This window comes from Thunnus maccoyii, chromosome 7 (assembly GCF_910596095.1).
Source record: "Thunnus maccoyii chromosome 7, fThuMac1.1, whole genome shotgun sequence".
NCBI lineage: Eukaryota > Metazoa > Chordata > Actinopteri > Scombriformes > Scombridae > Thunnus > Thunnus maccoyii.
The window spans coordinates 7601430-7619763 of NC_056539.1; the positions used below are offsets into that span (position 1 = coordinate 7601430).

An 18334-nucleotide genomic window follows, 5' to 3' on the forward strand; every position below is an offset into this window, starting at 1 on the left:
GAGGGCACACAGCTCATCGGTCGCATCCCCGGTGATAAGCGGAAGAAGAGGCTCGCAGTGCGGCAGTCGTCCAGCGGAGTCGGTGTTGATAGGATGCGGAGAGCAGTATGTGATGGTTAGCCTCAGAGCCAGGAAGCAGCCGAGCTACTAGCCAACCTCCAGCTGCTACCGGAGTCTTCTTTTTGGGGGCAAAACCAAGCAGCTTTTGGACAGGTATTTAACTCACATTATTACTTCTCAAACCTCGCAAACAACCAGACACTCAGATTCTTAGTTAATGCTGATTGACTTCGCTAGCCAGCCAGCTAGCCGCCGCGCTAATAAGGAGGCTAATGTGGCTAACGAGCATATATAGTAGCTAGCAATTAGCTACTCGCAAAGTTATTGAAATGTACAATGTTGCCATAGTCACTGCTACTGTCTGAGTATAGCCTAGAGCAGTGTACTGACATATAATAGCCGGGTAATTATAAAACTACAACCCCGTTAGAGGGCGACTTTGGCTTCAGGCTAGCTCGTTAGCTGCACCTAGCGTGCCCAGGTTAACATTAACCTCATTGGTTGTAACTTCCTGAATTCCTTTCTTGACATGTGGATATTGACATAGCAGGGGAGCGTCCCAAGGCGTCAGTGTTATATACATGCAACACCCAGCAATAACCGGCTATCTATACAACAGTCACTCCTGTGCGTTTGTTTGGGAACAGCTGCTAGTGAAATTAGATGCACCTAAATGTGCTGTTACTCATGGATTCTTACTACTCATCAAGTTATGGTTTACCAGCCTGTACTGTCTCCTGTGGAAACGGTAAGGCATTGTTGTTAAATTGATGTTAAAGACGCGACTTTCTGACTTTTCACAACAGCTTATGAATGCCTTGTTGTGTTTCATGTGCTCTGCTCTCAGGTGTGTGGGCTGGCCAGAACTGCACTTTTGGTCAGCATCTGCACTGTTTGGTCGTAAATGTGACAGACCACACCAACACATCCAGCCTCACTATGGGTCAGGACAGGGGGAAGTATGATTTCTACATCGGTCTGGGATTGGCCATCAGCTCTAGCATCTTCATCGGAGGCAGTTTTATCCTCAAGAAGAAAGGACTTCTGAGGTTGGCGAGGAAGGGATCCATGCGGGCAGGTAATAACCTTCATGACCACCAAAGAACAAATGGTCCAACTTTGTCAGCTGAGTTGAGACACTCCCTGCTCTACTTGTGCAACACCAAAAGCCAGCTATGAAGTCGAACCAGTGGGGACTGCCAATTAGCACACCTTATTACACCTTCCTTACATTTCAGGCTTGCCCAGTTCTGCTCACGTGTTGGTGTTTGTGTGTGTGTGTTTGAGTTATCAGCACTTTCTTAACACCTTGTAATCATTAACTAGGATAATTATATCATTCAGACTTAACTCACACTCAAGTTCTATCATTCATATAAGTTCACATGTTCTAAAATATGTATTCTTTGCTCCTCAGGCCAGGGTGGTCATGCATATCTAAAAGAATGGCTGTGGTGGGCTGGTTTATTATCAAGTAAGTGATGACACTCTATGTAGTTGAATTAAATTAACTTTTGTTCAGCATCTTTTTAACTGATGAAATATATCAATTAAAATGTAGTTGAAACCATTATATGCAATCTTTACATCCAAAAAACTGATGCTGACAACCAGCTGTAATTCAGTTTAAACCTAGACTCCTACATGTTGTTTGACTTGCAAATTTCCAAACCCAGGTTTACATGGAAGGATGTCTTTGTACTCTGTGTTGCAACCCACTTAAACCTTAGGCAGTATTTCAGTGTTTACAAATACCTCTGCCTCCATTACAACATTAACTTTGCGCTTCTGTCCTTTATAGTGGGGGCTGGGGAAGCAGCCAACTTCGCAGCATATGCTTTCGCTCCTGCTACTCTCGTCACTCCACTGGGAGCCCTCAGTGTGCTTGTCAGGTACAGATTACTCACTGCATGAACTAGGCAGTTAAGCCTTGTCTGAAAGTACATTTCCCTCATATTTGTATCTAAATTTGTGGAGTGCAGTCACTGTGGCTGACCATTCTTTAAATGTATTACGTTGCAGTGCGGTGCTTTCATCGTATTTCCTGACAGAGCGGTTAAACCTGCATGGGAAGCTTGGTTGCCTGCTCAGCATCCTGGGCTCCACCACCATGGTAATTCATGCTCCACAAGAGGAAGAGATCAGCAGCCTTGAGCATATGGCCAGAAAACTGGTTGACCCAGGTAAACAACCAACTAAACATCAGAGATCCTGTCCAAATATATTTGCTTTACCTAGTTTAACTTCTTTGCCACACTTCATAACTTGAAGTATTGAAAGGTGGAAGTGAAATACATGAAATATAGCTGTTCCGTATCAGAGTGTTGCATGTTTTGTTTAAGACCAAATATTACCAATAAGTTCATATTTTATTCTTTTAAATTCATGTGAAGCCCAACTTGACACCCGCTTCCTCCCTTTTTCTTCTAGGGTTTTTCGTCTTTGCCACTCTTGTCATCATTGTGGCTCTCATCTTTATATTTGTTGTGGGTCCCCGCCACGGTCAGACCAATATCCTTGTGTACATCACCATCTGCTCAGTAATTGGGGCACTATCAGTGTCCTGCGTCAAAGGACTGGGCATTGCCATCAAGGAAGCAATCGCTGGGAAAAACATAGTTAGCAACCCGCTGGCATGGATCCTGCTTTTGGGTCTGGTGGCCTGCGTGAGCACTCAGATCAACTACTTGAACAAGGCTCTGGACATATTCAACACGTCCCTGGTGACTCCCATCTACTACGTGTTCTTCACTACATCTGTGCTCACCTGCTCCGCCATCCTCTTCAAGGAGTGGGAGCACATGGGCACGGACGACGTGATTGGCACCCTCAGTGGCTTCCTCACAATCATCGTGGGCATCTTCCTGCTCCATGCCTTCAAAGACATTAGCGTTAGCTTGGCTACTCTTGCTGTTTCCATGAGGAAGGAAGAACGGGCCTTTCCTGCGGCCAACGGCATGGCGTCCCACAGTACCTATGAACTACTACATAATGAGTCCACTGAGGACTTGGAGGACAGAGAAATGGGTTTGCCTTTCGATAGTGTTTCCAGAAGAAATGGGGCGATGACTTCTTCATAGGATGATCATGGAACTTTTTGCAGCCCCCTAATGACTCACCAACCATGGGATTGTTATAGGCACGGTGTATGAAAACAATAAGACAATCACCTGAAAGGGGGAAGTGACTCGGACAGACCAGTGGATTGTACTTAATGTTTTAATTTGCCTTACTTTTCTCAGAATATGACCCGGTCGTATTCAGTTAGTTAGAACTTTATTTCATTCCTCTGTAGCGCTGTAAATATGTTTTTTTTTAAAGAAATGTTTTGTTATATGTACATGCATATTCATGCACTGACTTACTTTATATAAATCAAATGTTTTAATATATATTCTATATGAGGTCCTGCTAAAAATGACTACATTTAAAAGGACTGTCACTATGATTTGAATTCTCGTGATACTTGAAAGTAACAACTATTTTAGTTGGAGGTCATTCCGAACTTTTTTTTGTAGTGTTTACATGAAAAGTTCTCGAGATGAACCAACAGATTTGTTACATATTTATTGAATTAAAATGATTAAAACATTCGAAACACAAGGCACAGTGAATAAATGCTTAACATGAGTATGAGCTTTGTTACATTTCCATTTCCTTTAAAATGTTTAGCATGCATGTTGAACAATATAGAAAATACAAATTTACCTTCACCCCCACTTAATAGGTTACTGTTCACCCTTAATATTCCACCACTGCAAAACCTTAAATATTTCTGATAAAAACTAATTTCCCCTCCCTGATCTATAGCTTTCTGCAAGTATAAAACAAAGAATAGTTCATCCGAAAAAGGGGGAAATATCTATTAATTTCCAATAAGGCACAAGTGAATACAAAAACAACTTATTCTGACAAATGTGGCCCAACTTCCTTACATTTAATGGTCCTTTGCTACTAAAGACCTAAAGTAAATGAAGAGGAATATTTGTGGATAGTCTGGTAATGCTGACAGTGTTTGGAACTTCACGCTGGTCTGCAGTATCGACGGTGGCTGCAGCACCTCAGCTGCTGGCAAGTGACTGGTGTATTGGTGGCTGGAAGCATCGGACGTGTTCCACCGGCATGTTCTCTCCGTCTCCGGACTTCAGGTACTTGTTCAGGATGGCAAAAATCTCATTGTTAAGGACTTGGAATTTACGGATTCTGTCCACCATCTTCTTCAGTGGCTAAAGAGAAAAAGAACAATGTTTGTGTCATTTAATTGTACTTAAGTTTTTTTTAAAATGGCTGGTCAGGGTTCTATGTATTAACTTGATATGGATTCTGGACTTTTAAGAGATAGTTTAACATTTTAGGAAGTACACTTATTGGCTTTCTTGCCAAGAGTTAAATAAGAAGATCAATACCACTCTCATTCATATTTAGCATCAATCTTCTCAACTGTCAACAAGAAAGAAAAGTGTAATTCCTAAAAAGTTCAAACATTTTTAAAACTATATCCCCTGTGTGTTTGTTCTGTATACAGCTGAGAACTGATAGCAGGTTTTTACCAAACATTTCATGAACTAAAGTTGACAACTCAGGGCTCAATATTTGTGGAATGCATTGCTTAAAAATTCCTGTGCTCATTTTCTTATTTTACTTTACAAAACGACCAACTCGGAGGTAATACTACTGGAAGGAACAATGTGAACTCAGTGCCACTTATTCACAGCGAGCACTTCCAGTCAGCCACACAGCGAAAAAATCTGCCCAGTCTGAACTTATTTGAGAGAGAAACAGTCCAGAAATAAGCACTCGTGTATCAGATTCATATCATATATCAATATATTAAATGGAATGGTTCAAAATAATGTGATACAGCTGATATGAAGTGATAAACACACTCTAGTTCCAATTTGAAGTCCCCAATTCTATGATAAAGTCGAAAAACATGAAATTTAACAATAAACATCAGCGGATTGTGAGAAAGCTGATATGCTCTGTTTCCCCTCTGCTCAATGACATTAAATATGAGGGTAATGACAATTAGAAAATGTAACATATCAAGCCTGTCGCCTGATCAAGTGACATTTTAGAGGCTGTGTGTCAGCACTGCTATTCCCTCGTCTCTCCGACTCACCACACTCTTGATGATCTCATCCTTTCCGTCGTGCTTCTGCACCTTGAGAAGGTGGTAGCTGAAGTCGAGAATGTCAAAGCGTCTCTGCTGTCCCAGTAGGGCGATGATCATGCAGCCCGCCCAGTGGAGGCCGTCCCCGAAGCACTGCCTGGAAAAGAGGAATGGCGTGCATGAGTAAAGACGTGGCAATGACAAATGACATGTGGTGAGAGTCTGTGGTTTTCTGCTGCACTCACTCCACTGTGAACTCGTGGGCTCCTACAGGGATGCAGTACACAAACTGCATGGCACTCCAGAGACGGTGGAACTCCACGCACTCGTCGACGTGCATCACGCCGTTGCTGGGCAGAGGGCCGCGCCAGATGGGGTCTTCCAGGAAGCCGCGTACACGTGTGAGGATGACCTCGAACATGGACAAACCGCAGCACAGCCTCTCTTTGGTTAGAAGGTCGCCCTCACGAGCGATGGCGATTTGCTGAAAGAAAAGTGAAGCAGGAGACATGTAGGAGGATTTAAGTCACAAATACTGAACCTTACTCGGTTAAAATCTTTTACTTGTAAGATCATATAACAACGCTGATTGTGTTGACAGCTTCCTGTCCTGGTATATTTGGACATGTCATACCTGTGGGGTGCCGAGGCGCTCAATCAGTGGAACCAGATGCAGCGCTGTGTATTTGGCTTCCAAGCGCTTCATCTTGGCATCAAGGCGCTCCCCCTCTGCATTATGAGGAAGAGAAATGTGTAAGAGCATATCTGGTGATATTCTATATTTGTATATTTGTCAACAAATCCCCTTAAAAAAAGACCAAAACCAAAAATTAATTTAGCCAAAGTGTCCAAAGCCTGATGTAGATTATTCTTCTGTGTCATAAAGCTGCATTGTTGACCAAAAACTGTTTAAAACACATCAATGCACAGCACTGTTGCCCTGGGTGACCTGTTCCGTCATTACCATAAACACGGGCACTGTGGTTTATCTTGACCCAATCCCACATACACAGTCATGCTGCTGTAAAAAAAATACTGGCGCAGCAAATGTGTATTAATCCATGGCTGAAAACAGTCCCCAACAAATGAACTATTTACTCCCATTTGAGTAACATTTGCTAAAAACTACAGTGACCAGCTGTTTTAGGAAATTATTTTATCTTTTCTAAATGTGAAAGCATATATTCATGACCTGTTTTTTAAGATTTACATCTTCAGTATGAACCAATAGCATGTGGGCTGTGATTCACAAACAGGATCAGGAAGTCAGAAAGTTGATTTTGGGATGTGTCTGCAATCAACTAATTTACTTCTTCCTTTACTTGATACTTGTCAATCATCATCATCGATTGTTCATTTTTGCATCTAAAAACTGTGGTGCCTTGAACTGTAGGATTAGCAGAAAGTAGTGTACATGCCATAGATACTAACTCTTGACATTAAATTGTGGGAATTTTTACAGTATTATAGAAAATATATGAACTAACACACCTAGAATTTGGACATTCAAATAAAATGGCAGACAGACAATATAGTGCACTAGACAGCAAATAGAGAGTGATTTCAGACAGCCTCGCAGCCTTAGGTGTTTTTCTTGAAATTTGTTGACAGACTTTTTTCCTTATAAATAATGTTTTTCTTGTATTTACCTTTGACATGGACTCTGGGAAGAATGTTCTGGAAAGGTGCAGCATGCAGCAAATCACAAACTTCTTCCTGTGACTGGGAGGAAGATACAGCAGAGGTTATAATTCCCATCTATCCTCGTTAATACCAGAAGACTGGTGTACAGACACCTGATGATTGTACCATGGATGTGATGTCAGTGCTTGACTAAGGATGGCACTCATAAACTACAGCATTAAATTCTGTATTTTACAAATGATGACCAAGAAGTATTTGTTAATCTGCAGGTATAATCTAAACAAGGTGTTGCTAGACTGTGACACATACCAGACTCTGCTCGCTCAGCAGACAGAAGAGGAGGGCATTGCCCACTTCCCTCAGGTTCTGGAAACACACCGTCTTGAGCTCGGCGTACTCAACAATGTCCTTCAGCTGGTGGTGAAAGAACTCCAGGATACCTGAAAGGAAATACAGCCCAATTATCTAATCTTCCAACCTCATTTCATTTCTGTCACACGGTTTAATAGCCCTCACCTGTCCATCGCAGCAGTAGGTATACCCTATTCAGTTAATAAGCACATGCACTGCTGATGTGGCAGCATGGCGAATTTTATTAGATGCCAGTTCTCTGTGTAAAATGAAGGCACTCAGTGTGACTCATTCCTGACTGTTCTCCTGCAGTTTTCTCCTCTGATTTAGAAAAAGCTGAATAGAAACAAATTGAGCCAAGCAAGTATAAACCATGGTATTTGTTCAGCTACTTCATGGTGATTTGATGCCACGTTATTTGCTGTAGCTCTAGTTTATAGTCTCCCCAATGTCGGAAAGCTTCAATTAAAACATTTTGCTTGGTGGCTGCAAAGCTTGGTCCTTTTAACTGGAGTGGTGCCTCCTCCCGGCTCACAGCATCTGTGGGACATTTTTGTGACCAATTCTTTTTGTAGTTTTTCATAACTCTACTGTAGTTAACAGACAGAGTGAGATCAAAATAAATGTTTGTACATTTCTTCAGGGAATTCAAATGGGAGCTGCCAATAAACTTGGAATTAAAAGAAAAAAAATCCTTTTCTTTTTTCTCTTTTTAAATTCAAATTAGATCAATAAACTGATTCATGTTAAATATATGCAGAGGTCAAATTTCCACTAACCTGGGGAGCCGTACTCGTGGCGGGGGAGTCGGCAGATCTTGGGCATCACCTCCATCAGGGTCTTCACATACTGCATTATAGTGCCCTGAAGCTATACACGAGAAGGAGAGCATTAACCTGAAGCGCGTATGATTAATCATTCAAGACACAAGAGAAACACATACAAACTGAACCAACAAATATTCGCATTTCTCTACTGTGTATTTGGTAGCAATGACATCACTCTGATTCATAACTAACAAAGAGAGCATCCTCTTTCAACCCCTCCACACAGTGACATCCTCTGTTTTGCAGCAGCAGTTCTAATTATGCCTCCCACACACTCTTACCGATTACTGTCCCACTCACCAGGCTTTTAACGACCTTCAGCAGCTCCTCCATCACCACAGCGATGCCTTGGTAGCCCAGAAGTCTGCACATGACCTTGATGTGCGGGGGACCCACGAAGTTCCTGTATGAGCTAAATATGCTGCTGTACGCCAGGTTCAAGGTCTACATTCAGAGGAGGAAAGGTGAGGACAAGAGAGAGTTCAACTCAGAGCATCAGCACTTTTTTAATTACTTAAATAAACACTGTAATTTTCAATCATCCATGATGCATCAGGGAGTGAGGATGAGTATTTGAAAGACAAATGACAAACAGATTGTGTTTTCTGTTAAAGCCACTGCTCACTACTATCCTCTCCCTCATGACCAAATGGGTTCTGAAGATAAATTCAGCCCCCATGAGTCTACTGGTGGCTACAGCAGGGCTGACTCACAGTGAACACTTTCAACACATTATCACCACAGGACACACCAAAAAACATTTTATGTTTGGGAAATCAAACGAAATACGTTTAACACACATTAGCACCCTGTAGAGGCTGCGACGCTCAAGAAACCCCCACTATACAGAAAGTACTGGGACAGAATGTACAACGTCCAGACAATTTTGTAATTCTTAGCGCTAGTGTGGATAAAAATGTCAATATTCTGCTACATGGGATAATTTATTAAAAATGGATAATCACGTCAGTGGCATGATTGTAGTTTGAGATATTTTCTGTGCAAAATGAGACTTTGACCTCAGGGTGCTGCTAGAGAAAAGCTAATGGAGACATTTTATACATGAAGTTCAGCTTTATTTACCACAAGAAATACTACTCAGTCTCTAAAAACTGTTGCATAATGTCTTCTGTGACTCTGGAGGGAGCTTTCCAAAGTTTGAAACAAGACTAAGAGTCTACAGCCAATGAAATGCTAACATGCTGAGGTTTAGGAGGTACAATGTTTATGTAACGTTTATCATGTTCACCATCTTAGTTTAGTGTGTTAGCATGTTAACATTTGCTAATTTACCCTGAACACAAACGTACAGCTGAGGCTGATGGGATTGACATAATGTTTGCAGTTGTTTGGTCATAAACAAAAGAATAAAAGTCAGGAGATCATCAAAGTCAAGAGGTTAGTTAGGATTCATCCTCTGGTGACCAAGAATGTCTACAAAATTTCATGGCAATCCATACAATAGTTGAGACATTTCAGTCAAGACCAATGTGGTAGAACAACTGACCGACCAACATCACTATTCCACTAACCTGGCAAAACAAGTCCTAACATGACATCCTCAATAAAAACGGGTTAATCACTTTAAATTTAATGGCAACCTCCCTGGTAGATTATGAGATAGATTGTGTGCAAAACTGAGATTTTGGCCTGAAAGAGGCCCAAGAGGAAAACTCATGGAGTGTCAAAGAAGCAATGGATACATTTCACAGCTTTCTGACATATTTTGGAAAAAGGACGTTTCTGAAAATGTCAGTGTAAGAGGATCACCAGAAACATCAGGAGTCATCCTCTGGGGACCATGAATATCCCACAGTAAATTTCATGACAATCTGGCCAGCATTGTTGAGAGATTTTGCTCTGGACCAAATGGTTTGACAGATGGAGAAACAAAATTTCAGCTCCCACCTCCCCTGACAGAAGGCGCACTGCGTTGCTAGTTTTCCGGATTGAAAACCATGGCATTCACCAAAGTGTTGCTCAAGGGTTTATGAATGATTAATCTCACCAGATGAAATATCGAGGCATATCAGATAATTTTTATAAAAATCAATTGATAAATAATAAGCCATTTGGATGTTGAACTGTTTCAACCCGATGCACTCTTTTCTAACATTCACTGCTGGAGATTTCAGCTCCCTCTCTCCCCTGTCGGCAGAGAGTTGAAGTCGCTGCTCTAATCCAGCAGCACTCCCACTAGTGTGGCAGCAGTGGAGACAAGGACACAACGATCTCTGGTCCACTCCTGAGGTTGAAAACCTACACAGCAGCAGCCTCCAGCATCAGAGCTGTTGATACAGTGACAGTGGAATAGATGCTAATATGACTCATGGGTAGCTGGAGCGCAGGATAATCTGAACACGTCAGGCACTACAGATCGGTATGTTCAACAAATACTGGCACCGTTTTCCCGGTAAGTCTTCCCTCCAATCATGCTTTGAATGGATGACCACTAATGACTATCTTAACATGGTTTATTACCATATAGACCAGTATGTTTTGTTGCTATGGGTTACTGCTGGTGCAACAAAAAAAACCTGTGAAGGGACGCATTTACTGAAATTAATTAGTGGAAAAAATAGAAGTATCTCTTAAGTGACTTGTGCTTTTTAACTCACATGTAAGCACTCTGGTTTGGTTTAAACTAAGAATTCTACAACGGACTTAAAACCTATTGTTCTTGTGAGACTATCTGTATCTGAAAAATGTATCTGCCTTATTCATTTCCATGATGGCTTAGTTAGAAAACCCTGTTGAAAAATAAGGACCATTTACTTTGAATGTGCACCACACCCACTCTGCATTACTTCATACGGGAGGAGGCAAAACTTGCATTATTATTATTATTTCACACCACTACTTGACAAATGACTTAGGTCATAACTGAGCTATTATTTTGTATTCCATAATAGAAAAAGCTAAGTTTCAATAGATATTACAAATAATGCTCAAATCAAAGCTAAAACCACACTGTTCAAACCTTTTAACTGCTCTTCAAGGTCAACAGATCGTCACCTTTCCTGTAACAGGTGACTTAACACCACAGATGAGCCTCGTCACAAATCATTCTGCATTATGTAATTTGCCGAACATCTGTACGTACGCACACGTCCCCTCCCACCACTGCACTTTGTCCCAGATAATCCTTTCTACAATGCTTATTATCTTCTGATGTTGTTATTTCTTCTTTTATGCTTGATGTAATGTGGGATGGGTGGGTGGCCATGATGTTTTTGATTAATTATGTTTAACATTATCCTCTCTGAGCGGGAGGTATAGGATGGAAGCAATTACATTTTTTAAAGGGAATCTGCTTTTATGTTTAGTTTGGCCACAGGCGAGTCTGGATTCTCATATTATTGTGCGTGTGCCATCAGAACAGAAAAGGTGCTGTAATCAAAGCGGTCAAAAGAGTCTGTAATCACATGAAACAAGCACCACAAGACCAACAAACCTGCTATTTTCATGCTGATTTGATGACAACTTGGTGGAGACTCAATGTAAACAGCCGGGTGGAAATAAACACAAAAAAATTATTGTGCTTAAAATGATCTTTTCTGTCTGTCTTACTTTGTTTATGTTATCTCTCTTTCCAGCCCAATTTAAATTGTGAGCTCACAAAGACTATATCTGAGGAAACACTTCCCTCATTAACACAGCTCCAGAAGCAGACAAACAGACAGACAGACAGACATCATGGGTATTGTGGTCTACAACATCTCCACCACCTCCGCTAGAGTGAGCTGGCCGTCGTTCCCCGGCTGCCTGGATACTTTCTACAGCGTCATGTACGACCCCAACTGGAACAGCCTGCTGATGGGCTACAAGCGCAAAACTTTCATGCACGAGGAACGCATCCCCGTCAGTCAGACCAGCACGCATCTGGCCAACCTCCTCCCACAGACCGCCTACTTCTTGTGCGTGACGTGTCAGGCCGCCAATCCTGTTCGCGACCAATGCCAGGTGTTCAGCACTCTGACTGAGAGCAGTGAAGGCCACGACAGGGCCGGCTGGGAGCTCGCCATGGGTGTCTGGCTGACCTGCTGCATCTTGCTCTTGCTCATTGCCAGCATCCTGTTGTGGGGATGTCTCCACAACATCTGCTCCATCCCCAGCCAGGCCGCCAACAGCTGCCCTGTGGTGGCCAACGCAGCCCGCCAAGACACCTCTGGATCCAGACACCTCTACACTGCCAGAGGAAGTAGCAACAACAGCGCCAAACATGCTGCCGTCATACAAACCCCGCTCCTTTCAGCTCAGACCACTGGCCACATAATTACCCAGGACCATGAGCTGAGAACACTTGCTAAGCTGTCTGGCAGCGAGCCAGTATGAATCAACTGGATTGAGGTCATCACAGTATTGTTCTGCATGGACTGAATTGTCTGTCGAGTATTTTTACCCACTGATGAATTCCTATTTGTGTTTAGGAGAAATAGAGTGTTTCCATTTAAAATTAAATCTTGCTGAACTAATTCAAAGTTTTCAATGATGTTCAAAATGTTTTGTAATTGCGCAAATAATCGATCCTGTCTGTATTTGTTTGTTCTATTGAATGTGAATGTTTCTCTCATAAATAACAAGAAGCTCATGAAGGACTTTTTGATTGATTATGTACTATGAATATGAATTGTTTTCCCTTTACTTTGCACACACAAGACATTTCACACATAGTTACCCATAATGATGCTTTTCTAGAAATCTATCAATACATATATCAATAAAGTAGTGAATCTGTGGCTGAAAATGTCGACCATAGGAGAGCTCATACACTGCCAGTCGAATCATGCCAAAAATCAATAAAGATCATCCACTAATGGAATAAGAGAAAATGAATTTAAAAAAGGACAATGTTCTCTCTGTGGGTGATGATGAAGAAAAGCGTACTGACCTTTGATCCGTACAGATAATGGGGTTGAGCATTGGGCGGTTTGTCCCTCTGGAACTCCTGAGAGAAGGGCAGGATGGTGCGCACAAACCTGAACACAGATAATGATTCTTCAAACATGTATCACTAACGTCACCAACATCAAGATGCACATGATCAGAAATAGTAGAAGGTTTAAAATACATCCAAACACTTGTAAATCTTTCCTCTCCAGTCCTGCTATAGATAACCTTGCTGGAGTATTGTGTTGGAGTGTTAACAGCGTTGACATCAGAGATACAACAAAACAAACAGCGGGAATAAAATATGAACAGACCAAACATGAGTATTTGCTTGTTTTCTTAGTCTCCTGTCTTTGGGTTTTGGCATGTTGGTTGGACAATACAAGCAATTAATGTAAACTTGGGCTTTTGGTAATTATGAAGGACTTTTTAATCATTTTCAGACATTTTGTACAATAAACGATTAATTGATTACTGAAGAAAATGATTGGCAGACTAATTAACAATAAAAATAATGTAAATTGATGTAACTACCACATGAACATTAATCTTGATCGCAGCATGCTGTCTGATGTTCATGTTTTGAAAAAATAATTGGTTTCCGTTCTATTTTGTGTTATATGTTTGTTAAACAAATGTCAGAATTAATTAGCTAGTTTACCACCAACAGTTCCTGTAATGTGACACAGACAGTGGTCCAAACTAACACACCTGTTGGTGGAGCCGTTGTAACAATAGTTGGGCAAGAAATCATAGTTGAGTTCCCAGAAGACGTGCAGTGTTATCCGTCCGTAGGGGGCCGACACGTTGTGGTTGGCCTCGCGGAACATGGCGTCAAAGCTGTCCAGAGTCAAGAACTTACTGAGGAGCTTGTGCGTCAATCGGTTGATGTCGAGAAGACCTTCCAGTTCCTTTAAGCAAGAAAGAGACATAAAAATAGTCAATACAACTGTGCACCAACACTCTGTTCCTACTCTCCAGGGACAAACTTTACATCATGAAAAGCTCACAAAGTCTGCCTCTAGAAACACACACAAAGAAGCAAAAGTAGCTAACACAAAAATACTGATAGAAAAAGAGAGGATATTGTTACTAAGACTAAAATGGCCGTACCATAATTGAAGTGAGGTCCTCACTCTCAAAGCGATTGATGGCCAGCTCTAGAGACTTGTAAAGGGCAGCTGAAACCCTCTGAGTGATGAGTCTGTTCAGATCAATGGAACGGCCTAGAAGCTGAAGTTCACAACCAGTTAGACAGGCAGAGACAACATGACGCCAAAATAATGGAAGTGGCAACAGAGAGGTACAGTATATGAGCATGACTGGTAAATACCTGGACGTGTCGCTGCTTCAGCAGAGTCTCGTAGCGGTTGGATGCCGGCCAGGGAATGTTAGCCCCTTGGTTCTTGCAGTCAGTTCTCAAACGTTTGTCAAGCAGAAGACTGAGGGGTTCAAATGAATACAGGAAGGGTCACGTACAGAGTGAAGTGTGAATTTGCATTTTAAAACTATTTGTTCTGAAATGAAGTGCATTACAGCAGTGGTTCCCAGTGTTTTTTACCTAATGTTACCCCACATCCCAATCAGATACTCACAAATGGATTTTCACTTACCTTCCTGCTAGAATCTTGTAGTAGGCAAATATTTGATCAGCCAGCTTGTAGACGAACTGATCAAAGCACAAGTTCACCTGAAATCACAGAAGTTCAAATTAACTCCACATATATACACACCACCTTTTTGGAACAATATTGGTTGCATTTATATTAACAGTTACATAACTAAGAAAGCACTGAAATAATAGCAAATACTATGGACATGTGACTGAAAATAAAATTGGATGCATAACATTTGTTTTTTGACAAATAGCATACACACAATACTTTCACATTAGAAAGGCTAACTTGTAAAATTACAACATGATAAAAGCCAAACACTCATGTTCATGCCAAATATTTGAATCTATTACCTCAGCTTCTATTTCATCGTAGAGGAACTGCTTCCTGAATTTGGTCAGGGCGTAGTGTGCACTGTCATTGTACAAATCCAGGGGATACAGCACGTACCTGGAGGGGATTCAGGCAAAAAAAAGCTTTATACCAACGTGTTTTCATTTGGATTCAAGAGTGAAGAAGATGTCTCTACAGATGAACTATGGATTTATTCAACAACACGAACACAGGCTGAGATGGGAATATAGCAACTTGGAAAAGAATAGACAGAAAAAAAGATGGAAGGCTAATGGAAGGAGACAGTAAGGCCTCTATATTGGGCACTGGGCAGAAACACAATTATATCTGTCAAACAGATAAACCCTATCCTGATGTGTCATTTAAGTCTTTTCAGACATAAGCACAGAAATGGAAAACTTAATTAAAATAAATGACAGGAGAGCACTGCTACACTGTCAATGTGATTCACATTAGCAGAACTCAACTGTTCCCATATCCTGTACAGTTAGCAGAGATATTTGGTCATAAATTTAATTTGATTTCATAAAATCATTACTGTCGCCATCACATATCTATATGGTTAAAATACAGACTTCTTAGCTATTTGGGGTAAATTAGTGTTTTAATTCCTGCTCATTTGTGTTTAATGGATTATGCAAAACCTGCCTCATCAAAATAATCCTGCAGCAAAGATTTAAAATAGACATGAAAACATTTAAGGCTCATCCCAATTTTTAGGATTTTACCTGGGGTCCTTTTTGAAAATATAAGGCAAGACGAAATAAGCACTGAAGTTGCTGAATGCCTCTGATCAGTCACAGCACTGATAATGTCACACAGCCAGAACTTTGGCTTAAATTTGGCTAGAAAAGGGCAAAAACACAGTATGGTGTCTTAGTTCACCCAAACTTTAAATTACACTACAGAGCACTTGTTTGTTTCATAGAGAAAACAAGCAGTGGTGCCATTTCTTGACACTGACATTTCTAAATCCATAGTTACTGCTTCACTAGATCCTAAAGTCTCATCCCAGAGTAAGACAACAGTTTCTCCAGACGTCTGTGAACTTTAAAAGACAGAGGTCTGATAACAGGAGACGCTCCAAGCATCCATCTAGCTTACCACTGCTAGGTGGATGATTCACATTAGATAATTGTGAAGAGCTAAAGAAAGGCTCCTAGAAAGAGTAACGTGTGTGGATGTCCAGAAAATAATGCGATGAAATTTGGGGTGAGAGGGTGACTGCAAGGCTGCATGATTCTAGACAAAATAAAGATCACAATTGTCTTCATGTAGACATAAACAATATGACCATTAGATACTGAAGGATACACAGCTCATATGCTGCTGCAACTTGCTACATTTAAGAATAATCAACCAAGTCTGTCATCTACTCTATAAAGAACACTTCTGAACAATGTTTTCCTGTGTTCATTTTTTAAAAAATTATAAAAATTGTAACTAGCACACAGCTCACCTTTAGCCAGGTGTAACATGTGCCTCAAAACACTGAGGCCTAGTCCAGTTATAAAAGGAGACTGCTTTCATAATGCTAGAGCAGTTGTTATGCAAACCATGTTTCCATCTTCAAACTCCAGCACTTATTAAGAGCCTGTTCATGATAAAGTCATTACTAATAAAAATGAATTGTCAGGCTCATGTTTGATTCCATAGTTCATCTGCTGTGGCCTCAGAATGATTCATCTTTTGTTTTCTGCCTCCACTGCTGCTCAACACCTAACGTTAGTTAACGTTGTTTCATCACATCAGGTAGCACAGCGTGAATTTGCAAAAAAGCAATGAGTAGAGTTTATCTCACAAAGCATTCATTTCCTGGTATTAGAATCCAGCTGAGCAGCCGGCGAGGATTTTTTACAGCAGTTTTCCTGCCTTCTTGTGACATTTCAGGTGGTTGTACAAGTTTGCGGAGTTACATTTACTTCCAAAGTAAAATATCTGCTTTTAACTGTCATCATCATCTTTGAATCTGGTTCCACACAGCACAACTTTTTACAGGCTCAGTGTTTTTGTCAGAACTGGGGGTGGAGGAATGTACTGTATTTGCTCTTCCTCACCATTGCTGGATTCTCACAACTCCTACCCCCTTTGTCCTGCACAGTTAGTCACATGGAGTAATGCACACTTGTCATTTGTTGATGCAACTTACAGAGAAATTAGGAGCGTTTGTTTTGATGCAATGAATCTCTAAGCTAATGCGAACACTGTAGAATCACTGTCATAAAAGATCAAAGATTGTAATTTTATTTTGATTAATTGTGCAGCCTCAGATGAAGATCTTTAATTATGTGAATTTAAAGTGTGACCCAGTTGAGAGTAATAGAAAAATAATGTTTCCCACACATTCCCTGCAAAAAAAGAAAAAAAGATAAGCATCCTTACTCCATCATGGAAGCTTCCTTGGTCTCCAGGATGTGGTCAGTGAGGATCCAGGGCATGGACATCTCAATGGGGAACTGGATCCTGCGGCCCATGGTAAGTTCCAGGAAGAACTCCCTGAACCAGAGCTGGGAGAGGTCGCAACACTGCTGCAAGGTTTCTGCATGGAAGAAGTGGGTGGACACAGGTTTTATTACAGATTTTACATCACAGAGCTGTTACACAGCACACAAAAGGCTCCCAGGAGCTACAGATTTCTCCTTACCACTGAAGTTTAACAGATGAGTATAAAAGAAGGACTCGCGGTGAAACTTCTCAATGTCCACGATGGTGGGACCTTCCAGACTGCTGCGCAGAGTCTTCTTAGAGCCACTTTTATCAGCGATGAGAGACTCCAGCATAGTCCTCACCATGTAGAGCTGCATATAAAACCAAAGCAAGCCCGGTAAGTGATTTTTTTTTTTTTTTTAAGAAGAGCCACAAGGGGACTGATATCTTATTAATGCCAGCACAGCGGTGGTTTTACTAGCCACATCAACCGCAAACATCACAGATCCTTCAAATACCGGTATTCTAATCTCATAGGTGGGTGGCTCGCATAAAAGCTCTCCTCTACATGTCACAGAAAACTATCTCATTAAAAAACCTGCACGTAAAATCTACCTGAATATTTACCAGGAGTGTGAAATGTCTTCTTTTTTTTCCTAGTCTTTCCACAACAGCACATACACATCAGCAGGGAGGCTGTAGTACATTTTACTTTTGATTATAGCTCAAAATAGGCTCTGACTTCACATCAGTGGGGAACATTTTCTTAGACCCATTTTCATAATCTCTATCATCTACTACTGAAAACACTGGAGTTGAAAAACTGTTGATTCACTGTAGATAAACACAGCGGGTGATTGTGTAGCTGGGCTTTATAGTCCTGTACCTGGAAACTAGATTAGTTCTTGGAACTGAGCACTAAGCTGATAAATCTGGTTGGTTCATGCAACATAAGGTATGCTAATACAAAATGAAAACGTGTGATATATAACATAATTGCACAGATGATTACTATTCAGTACTGTATGTAATTAATTAAAGGGATAGAGGGA

At 41.0% G+C, this 18334-nt stretch overlaps 3 protein-coding genes across 5 annotated transcripts in view; 2 read left to right on the top strand and 1 right to left on the bottom strand.

The window, feature by feature from the left end:
* The first annotated feature begins 120 nt into the window (after positions 1-120).
* On the top strand, positions 121-3304 carry nipa2 (NIPA magnesium transporter 2). Its single transcript, XM_042415984.1, has 6 exons — positions 121-213; positions 908-1138; positions 1478-1534; positions 1862-1952; positions 2083-2243; positions 2491-3304. Exons 2-6 carry the CDS (start codon positions 1000-1002, stop codon positions 3138-3140), a joined length of 1098 nt encoding a protein of 365 aa, XP_042271918.1. The 5' UTR covers positions 121-213; positions 908-999; the 3' UTR covers positions 3141-3304.
* Positions 3305-3612: 308 nt separating this feature from the next.
* Positions 3613-18334, bottom strand: part of cyfip1 (cytoplasmic FMR1 interacting protein 1) — a 28793-nt gene continuing 14071 nt past the window's right edge. For both annotated transcript variants that reach the window (XM_042415982.1, XM_042415981.1), the window contains exons 16-31: positions 17500-17653; positions 17238-17394; positions 14855-14951; positions 14499-14575; positions 14219-14327; positions 13999-14118; positions 13597-13796; positions 12887-12974; positions 8296-8439; positions 7948-8038; positions 7127-7257; positions 6823-6895; positions 5808-5902; positions 5419-5657; positions 5183-5330; positions 3613-4286 (exon numbers count right to left, since the gene is read on the bottom strand). In XM_042415982.1, the coding sequence (XP_042271916.1) occupies positions 4122-4286; positions 5183-5330; positions 5419-5657; positions 5808-5902; positions 6823-6895; positions 7127-7257; positions 7948-8038; positions 8296-8439; positions 12887-12974; positions 13597-13796; positions 13999-14118; positions 14219-14327; positions 14499-14575; positions 14855-14951; positions 17238-17394; positions 17500-17653 (2088 nt within the window). In that variant the 3' untranslated portion in view covers positions 3613-4121. The remainder of the gene's footprint in view (positions 4287-5182; positions 5331-5418; positions 5658-5807; positions 5903-6822; positions 6896-7126; positions 7258-7947; positions 8039-8295; positions 8440-12886; positions 12975-13596; positions 13797-13998; positions 14119-14218; positions 14328-14498; positions 14576-14854; positions 14952-17237; positions 17395-17499; positions 17654-18334) is intronic.
* On the top strand, positions 8377-12871 carry LOC121900061 (fibronectin type III domain-containing protein 9). Of its 2 annotated transcripts, none has more exons than XM_042415986.1 (2): positions 8377-8459; positions 10154-12871. In XM_042415986.1, exon 2 carries the CDS (start codon positions 11692-11694, stop codon positions 12328-12330), a length of 639 nt encoding a protein of 212 aa, XP_042271920.1. In that variant the 5' UTR covers positions 8377-8459; positions 10154-11691; the 3' UTR covers positions 12331-12871. The 2 variants fall into 2 exon arrangements, with proteins under 2 accessions (XP_042271920.1, XP_042271919.1); XM_042415985.1 differs by having other exon boundaries at positions 8446-10408; positions 11592-12871.

Bases quoted from the DNA above. Each gene is read 5' to 3' on its own strand.
- nipa2 (XM_042415984.1), top strand. From the start codon at position 1,000: ATGGGTCAGGACAGGGGGAAGTATGATTTCTACATCGGTCTGGGATTG. The intron at 1,953-2,082 runs GTACAGATTACT...ATTACGTTGCAG, and splicing joins GCCCTCAGTGTGCTTGTCAG to TGCGGTGCTTTCATCGTATT. The intron at 2,244-2,490 runs GTAAACAACCAA...TTTTTCTTCTAG, and splicing joins CAGAAAACTGGTTGACCCAG to GGTTTTTCGTCTTTGCCACT.
- LOC121900061 (XM_042415986.1), top strand. From the start codon at position 11,692: ATGGGTATTGTGGTCTACAACATCTCCACCACCTCCGCTAGAGTGAGC.